The sequence below is a fragment of the Hippocampus comes genome, unplaced genomic scaffold (genome assembly GCF_001891065.2).
Source record: "Hippocampus comes isolate QL1 unplaced genomic scaffold, H_comes_QL1_v1.1 scaffold420, whole genome shotgun sequence".
Taxonomy (NCBI): Eukaryota; Metazoa; Chordata; class Actinopteri; order Syngnathiformes; family Syngnathidae; genus Hippocampus; species Hippocampus comes.
The window spans coordinates 5,983-14,575 of NW_017806163.1; the positions used below are offsets into that span (position 1 = coordinate 5,983).

General features: G+C 39.8%; 1 protein-coding gene across 1 annotated transcript; it reads left to right on the top strand.

Annotated features, from left to right (window-relative positions):
- Positions 1-531: 531 nt before the first annotated feature.
- LOC109531431 (testis-expressed sequence 264 protein-like) lies at positions 532-6,275 on the top strand. The gene is made up of 2 exons (XM_019895716.1): positions 532-884; positions 5,068-6,275. Exons 1-2 carry the CDS (start codon positions 707-709, stop codon positions 5,337-5,339), a joined length of 450 nt encoding a protein of 149 aa, XP_019751275.1. The 5' UTR covers positions 532-706; the 3' UTR covers positions 5,340-6,275.
- Positions 6,276-8,593: the final 2,318 nt, after the last annotated feature.

Sequence of the window (8,593 nt, forward strand, 5' to 3'; positions counted from 1 at the left end):
CCCCCCGGAAAAATGTTTCTCGACCTGTTAAAACACACAAAAATAAGGTGAAACTGCAACAGATGAAGTTATGGTCACAAATGAAAACCGGCGATAGAACAAATGCAACGCTACTCATTTCAACACTTTCAGAGTTGGATGAACAGTTTTGCGCGCTCACACTTCAGTGGCATCTGCTCGTTTGCGGAAAAGGGGAAGCAGAATCAAAATATTGTCCTCCTAATCGGCTTGCTGGAGAGATTTTTTTTTCCCCCTCTTGAGGCCTCAATGTGATTCATTTCAAAATGTTGACCAAAAATATTTCCAATTCACCTTGATGATGTCGACGTGAAAAAATGACCATCGCGTTGCTTTGTGATAGTACACTTGGCAAAATATCACTCCAGAGCAGTCTGCAGTTAGGGACAGGAAAAAAAAAAAACTCTTGCAGGGCAGCAATTTTGCAACGCTGTTCACGGGTGATGGAATCATGTGCTGACAAAAAAAAAAACTCACATCTGTCCAAGTTGTACTTCAAACTAAATAGAAAAAAAGGAGTACCATCTTTAGAAAATTTGGGAAACCCTGTCTCAGGTTACGCTGCAAATTCTCACTCCGAAGCTATCAGGTGCTGATCGCAATTTATAAACGTCCGGTGCATGTGCTTAAAAGAAGATAAGACAAATTGACTTGCATTTTATTGTCTGAGCTCACAAACTTCGTTGTGATGTCGTCACAGGATAGGAAGCTGTGTGCACACCCGTTCCTCGAGATCTACAGTAACGATGTGATCCACTTCATGGCTCCGTTGGCTCGGCAAGGAGATTTCTACGTTCCGGAAGCCCGTCTAGCGGAAAGGAGGCTTCCGGAACAAGAAGAATTGGACTCTGATTCGGAATTTTCAGGTATTTTCAATTGCACCTTGGCCTTAATGGACTTGAATGTGTTTTTGCACTGTATATTGTACAGTATATGTGCACATATATTCTTTTGTCCTCGGCAATACCTGATTAAATTATCTTAGTTTACTAAGTCGGGAAACTCTTGTTTGTTGCTGCATGACTGTATTATACTGCCTCCCCAGTGACCCAAGAAACATATACTAGAAGGAACACAGTGATTGGAACAGTTTAGTGGCATTTCCATTTATTTCAATGGGCAAATATGATTTGAGATTTGATTGCTGTAAGTGACAAGCTTGGTCACCAAATGAAATAAACCTGTATTCCAGGGTACGGCCGTATGTCCAATTTCAGTTTTCTTCATTCATGTTATCATTTCATAACTACATATAATGTTGGAAATGTTTTGAAACTTGCCACACAATGGCAGCCTGACCAAGTGGCATTATTTTACTCCATACAACACTGGAATCAAAATGGGAGTTAAGAAAATTCAGAGTGAGATTCTACCATCCCAATAATTTTTTTTAAAAAAAAAAATAAAAAAATAAAAAATTCAATTGAAATTCAAAATTAGAACATATTGAACTCTGCTTTTTACAGAATTGCAACTAGAACAAATGCAAAAATGTTTTTAAAAAAATCAATAAAAAAAAAAAAAATTCAATCGAAATTCAAAATTAGAACATATTGAACCCTGCTTTTTACAGAATTGCAACTAGAACAAATGCAACGCTACTCAATTTAACACTTAGAGGGACAGCGCTTACTACAGTGGACAGCTTATCATGTTATCAGGTTACAGGGTGCCTGAAAGGGTTAATTGACCCTGGTTTTTCCGATTGGTCAGTAGATCGTTACATTATAAAACCCACATGCCATTCGGCCGTGGTAGATGACCCTGACATTGTTTTTCCACGTCCGTTTTAATTTATGAGGAGCGCGCGGCACTGTGTTGTGATTTACACCTTTTCAGGTGTTAATGAAAAGAGCAAGACACAACAGCATCCGCTGAATGTGTCCTGCCACTCACCCAGGGGCTGACAGCAACAAGACGGATGCCATATGGAACTTTCACTGTAAAAGATGCGCAAGTGTTTTAACGCTATTCCACTTGACACTAATTTATCCTCATGAGACTTCAATGCTTCTGAGGGAGTGTTTACCACAGTTGCTGCTGTATGAAGCGCATCCTGTTATGCAATGTGTAAAAAGAAGCCCGTGTGATAGGAATGGCAGGATATTTTTTTTTCAGTTCAGTTCCATAAAATGAGGCCTGTGTTTGAATTCGACACAAGTGGAAGGTCGTACGATACTTCTGTGAACATCTGAATTTTTGGGTTTTTTTTTTGTTCAATATATGGCCACCTTGCCCAAGGATGTCACAAGAGAAAGGGCTTCACTTAGTGTTGGATTGGTCACTTACTGTACTGATCATTATGGAAGAACGCTTTGTGCTTAAATTAGAAAAGACAATTTCTACTGCGCTGCCGTCATAAACACAATTGTGGTTAATTGTCAAGTGGTGACAATTGGGTTATTTTTGACCCCACTGATTTTCACCCTCTGTGTTGTAGAAGGCAGCGAACGTTGCATTCTCGTCAGGGTTCGTTCAAGCTCGCAAATGTTTGCGAAACGGTCGCTACACGTTCGCCTGTAATTTTCACAAGAAAAAAAAAACACAAATACTATCAGCAAACATTTTCCTATCATTTGTGACCTTGAACGAAACCTGCCGAACTCTGACGTGAACACGTATTTTTCTACCTTCGCCAACCGTCGCAGTTGTTGGCCTCTCAGTGGGATAAGGGGCTTTAGAGTGCACAAATGGGCAAAAGAATGACATGGCAACAAACAAAATACAACCGAACTGAGAGATGCAAGTTCCAGATCTGTTAGACAGCATTTTAGTAATTCTCCTGTCACTTTGTGTTCCATGTCTGTTTGCACAAAAATTAATTCGGACTGTTTGCTGTATGAAAATTCATGAACATATGCAGATCTTCTGGGACACACATGCCACCTGAATTTTACTCAGCGTTCTTCTGTTCTTTTTGCGACCCAGGTTGAGGCACATTCGACTGAACGCCCCATATTGTATTTCAGTTTATTATTGCAATCGCTACTCCTCCAGTCAAATGTTTTGACAAAATATCTCATTCAATAGCATGGGAAATTGTATTCCAACTTTTGACTCATGGTGTATATGTCTCTCCGATGCAGTTGGGAGAAAAATGCCTACTGAATCAGTTTCCACACCAAAAATCTGAAGCACTCCTGCAGTTTATATTTCTGACCCAAATCCCATTTAGTGGTTTGCTTTTGGCATCGATACAGTGGCATACCATTGGTATAACTCATTCCTCTTCTTCACTGCAACATGCATGCTTTTTTTCCTTTTCATTTTGTTTTTGTCTTGCCTACATTCATCAAGGGAATACACTCTACATGTAAATTGATCAATTAAGATTGAATCAATCAAGAACGCTGAGCTACCTTTAATTGTATTTTTTAATGACACTTTGTATCCACGTATGTCGATTATTCAAAGGCTTATTTTAAGCTTTCAACGGCATATATTCTTGGCTATTCAACATTTGTTATATAGGGTTGAAAACATGCTAGTCACACTAGAATTGGTTATTACATTACCTGTGATCCATTTCTCTCTTTAGTTTGGTCCTAATGTTCTCTCTATCGCTCTAGCTAGCTAGCTAGATAGCGACAAATATACAATATTATATGCAATATTATAATTTAAAATACCCTTGTGTCACTATAGTTAACTACCAATATATGTTATCAATAATAGTTTATGCATTTTCAATGTATCGTTGACCTATTAATATCCCGGGAATAGTTCTTAACGGTACACTCATTTTACGAACCTTAAACCCATATTTTCCGACAACAGTGAACTATTCAGCATTAGTTCAAAATGAAAAAAAAATTAAGACACCTTGAGCCACGTGGCGAGAAGGGTAACCTTTCAGACACTCATTTAAACCTCTAAATTGCTAGAATGTAACTAAGCAGCAACCTGGCCCTCTTTATCTCAAACTTGAAGTGAGAGTTTTTCTAAAGTCAGTTAATGATCTGCGCTGTTTGCATGCTGATATTTGCTCGCTTTGCCCTTCTTGTTCCACGCGAAAGGTTAGTTCATACTGTGTGTTTATCTTCCTCATTTAGTTGGCCGCTAATGACAGACTTGTTGCTTATTTGGACATATTGATTTGAGAAAAGCGCACCCTGCCACACAAAAGGCCAAAAAGGGCAGCAGACTGGTACACCCAGGTGTAAAATTGATCCTATTTACCTGCAAAGGGCAAACTGGAAAAAAAACAGTGGCAATCGCAAGGTCATATATGTAATATAAACTTCCCAAGAGAAGAAGGCATTTAGTGGATGTAAAATGTCTTAGTGCAGAAAAAGTGCAAATTTTGACCTTCCTTGTTAAGCCAAGAGGCAATGCAAAATGTCACTGGGGCAGGGTTAATATAGCTCTGCAATGCATATTTTCGGTGGTGTAAAATGTAAAAGCAAGAGTATGAAAATAGTCATATTATTTTGGTGATCAACTTGTTTTGGAAAAAGTCATTTTACCAGGTGAATGTCATGTCAAAACTCCCACACACGTCTGAGGCGAGCAACCACAGTATCACTCGAGAGAGCTGCCATATATTCCCGTACTTGTATGATTAAATATTGGGCTTTTTTTTTCACAGTTTCAAATAATTGCTGAGTGTCTTAATAGCATCTCTGTGGCATGTTTTCATCAGAAGACCTTTTGTTGTAACTTATCAATTTTAACCTCCAATTGTTTTTCTCTCGAATAATTTTTCCATCTGCGGTTTCAAAGAAGTAACGGTGAAATATGACTCTGCTATATACAGCCAATTAACTGAACTAGCCAGTTCAGTTATGTTAATGACAAGGTGAAAGTGTCATCTAACCAGAAGTTCGAATGTCGGAATATTTACATCCGTAGTTACATAAATGCATTCTGTGCAATCACTGTTAAGGAAAATAATGGTGGAGTTGCAATGCAACTCAAATTGGAGCGAACAGATTTTGTCTGAACCTCTCGGATTATTTTGGAAGCCCTGCTTTCCTCGTGTTTGTTTATGGAAGTGCACCCGCCATCTGTCCCCATCTCCTCCTCTTGTTTTTGATGGCCGCTCTCTAGGTGCAGACTCAAACAGCGAATGCAGCTCAGGGACTGGGATTTTCCTGTCAGACAGCCGAGAGACGTCACTGGTGGCGTCCTCGACCCGGTCCGAGTCCATCCGGGACAGCGGGTACGCAAATCACATAGGGGGATCGTCCAGGGACCGCTCGCTCGTGGAGACGGACTGGGAACGGAATAACCAAGAACGGGAGCATTTTAAGAAAGGCTCGAGCCAGGTGAGCCTTGACCCCATCCCGCAGTTGTTGGGTGCTGTTGGTGGCGAGGAGTGAAGTTTGACCCGAGCAGATTTCAAGACTTAGACAGTCGAACCACTGTTGTGTCAAAGGTTGCTCTGCAAAAACAAAACTAAGAAAAAAAAATGTTCTCAGGCTGTGCGAAACTTTTTCTCTGTGATTCAAAGTCACAAGCCCACTCTTCTCCTGGAGGCATGAATCTTAAATACACATGTTCATGTGTGAATGTCATTTTTTTTCACCATTTATTATATTACGATATAATTGTGGCTGATTGTCACCCTAATGACTGGATAATATACTCTTCATCCTTGCAGCAAGGATTCCTGCTGAGAGATTTTCCCGCTTTTTTTTTCTTTTTCAAGAAGTGCTGCTCTTTGTTGAGCAAAAGAATTTTGACTTGAATGGTTTCCACTTTGTGCCTCTCAAGCTCATTTCTAAATCAGATTATTATTGCGCTAAGGAATTTATAGACGTGCCCAAATCTGAGGGGCCATTAGTTGGTTGTGGCTTCTTCAGTTTTCATTCGTTCTCGTGTTTTCTTCTTTTCGTGGGAACATTAGCGGGATCAGAGGTCATTGACGTCGGACCCGAGAGAGAGGCCTGCCTGTCTTATGATATCTGTTGTAGGTCATCCCTGAGGTGTTTTTTGGTGGGGATTTTCCACTTCAAACTCATGCACAAATGCCTTTATTGATGCTGGTGCACAAAAAAAAAAAAAAAAACTTTTTCAAGTTGTTGACGTACACGTCAAGCGTACACGTGTCCAAAAGATATTGATAGTATCAAGAATCAAGATTCAGGGGCAACTGAGTGATCCAGTCCTAGTGTCAACTTATGTTCAAATATTCGTTGTGTTACACATTCAGTCATTTCTGATGGCCGCTGATCATTTTAACACACGCACCCGCAAGTGCTTGTACTGTTTTTAGTTCTCTTAAAGGTTCCAATAAATGTATTTTTTGAAAAAGATGCTTTGTGAATGGATGATTCCTTTCCAGAATCTCTAAGACTGAAAGGCATGATGATGGTCATGCTGTAGATGGATTTTTGTCAACCTTAAAGAGCCAAGGCCCCCATTTTATATTCGCTCACAGCACAACACCAACCAAAAATCTCACAAAAAACGCAGGAATACTGAAGTGATCTCATCTGAATTTAATTACTGTGAAATCTGGACCTGTTTAAATTGAACACAAAGCTGATGTAGCCATAGGAAGCCTCGCCATACTCTCCAGAAAAGAGCAGCACAACTGTGATTCTGTTTCAAGACACGACTGTGTGTTTTTATAAAGTACAACATTACAGAAAGCAATTTCGGGTTTAAAAAAAAACAACAACATTCTAACAAGGTTTTATTTCTGGGGGATCCATTTTCTATTTTTGATTTTTCAATGAAGAAAGATGTGAGATGATGGTGATGAGGGGAGGATGCAATTTTTATTTTTTATTTTATTTTTTTTAGATTGATGACAGTTAAGGTATTCGGAAGAATAGAATTCCAATTAATGAAATCAAATACAGTATACAATAAATAAAATAACTTTTTTTTTTTTTTTTTTTTAATTGTGCCTGAACGCTCACCACAATGAAGATCCAGGCAGAATATTTGCCTTTACAACTCAACAACACAGAGATAAAACAACAGATTTTTTTGTGGATTAAAAAAAATGTTCGAATGAATGAATTATCTTTGCCTCATGTTGTAATGTTACTGTGTTAAATAAAAAAAATAAAAAAACAATCAGGAAGAAATTTTAAAATAGCAAACTGATATCCACCGAATCTGTTGGGCCCTCATTTTAAATTACGAATGTGTTCCCGGAGCACATGTAGCTCCTGTCTCAAGGCACTGCTGTACATAACATCCAATGTAGTATCCAAATGTATTGATATTTGATTTTAGAATCCACTTTAGAGCGTCTTGGAGGGATCGAAATTTCACTCTCAATCTCTACATCGCGAGTACACATTTGGTTCTGGTGTTTACGAGATTCATGGACCCAAAAAGTTTGAGAAATCCTGAAGCATGTCATTGATTACATGACTCTTGTTTGGACAATTATCACCCTGTCACCACTTCCGATTATCATCGCTCATAAATTCACACACCACCTTACTGCTGTGTTTAGTCGTCCAGTTCTCGTCAGCCATTGCTTTGCTCTAACCTGATGTGTCTCCCACCCACCCCATCCCTTGTCCTATTGCTCTTTTTTTCCCTCTCCGGAATAAATATGGCAGCAGCGGTCTGCAAGACCACCTGATGACCCGCAGCTTGTGATGTATGTGCAGTCATATCCAGCCGTAGCCTTCATCTCTGAGCAAACAAGAGATCACAGCGAGCTTTTCACAGCAAGCCACTCGGTGGCTGCGAGTGTGCAGGCGGCACACACTTGTCATCAAGTCAAAGGCGCGCCATAAACCTTGATTTGGAGTAAATCGCCTTTGAGCATGTGGCCTGTCACGAATGTTCATTTAGGACTCTTCAGACTGCCGTGTTGGCCTTGATGAAAATGAGCAATATAATGGCTTTTGTCTTGTTTTAAATCAAAGTTCGTGAAGCCTCCTACCCCCCTAACGCTTTCATCACTTCATACTTGATGATAGTGTGAGTCACTGTGCAATGGTTCCACAGCTGCCCCAGTGGACTGAGTTAGAGCCTGCTGCAGGATACCACTATTCATTCTTAGCACTTATTACTTTGCACAGTCAGAATTAATGGGGAAACATTTTATCAAAGCCCGAAATAGATCACATTTGGCAGCCCCCCCCCCCCCCAACCTGCTTATGCAGATACTTGCCATTCACACGTCGAATATCGACTGCAGTCAATCCTTTCGATTTCAAATAATTCAATTTTTTTGGTCATACAGCCATTCTACTTTGAGGGGAAACAAAACTATCCCGGGATCCCATCTCGTTTTTTGATTTTTTTTTTAATTTTTTTTTTTTATAAGAGCTGATGTTGTATTTCAAAATAATGGTGGCCTGCAGATAAAGCTGTCACAGACCCTGTGGCCATTCATATCGGTGCTTATAAATCTCAGCAACTCTCCCAAGAGAAGCGTAGCCCGTAACCTGCTGACCTGAGAGCACAAGCCACAACTCTTCCTGCATTTATGGTTCGGTGAGCTGGATTTTCATTCGAACAGCAGTCAGAAATGTCTACTCATCAGCCAGACCTTAACATTAGGTACACCGACGCAACTGCCCCATAAGTCAATGAAAATATTAGCATCTGTAGAAATCACAAGTCAGACCAACTCACACAGCCCAATAACAATAATAAA

What these genes read in the sequence shown, in the direction of transcription:
- LOC109531431 (XM_019895716.1), top strand. Translation starts at nt 707, where the DNA reads ATGTCGTCACAGGATAGGAAGCTGTGTGCACACCCGTTCCTCGAGATC. An exon ending in CTCTGATTCGGAATTTTCAG is followed by an intron (nt 885 to 5,067) that starts GTATTTTCAATT and finishes GCCGCTCTCTAG; the next exon opens with GTGCAGACTCAAACAGCGAA.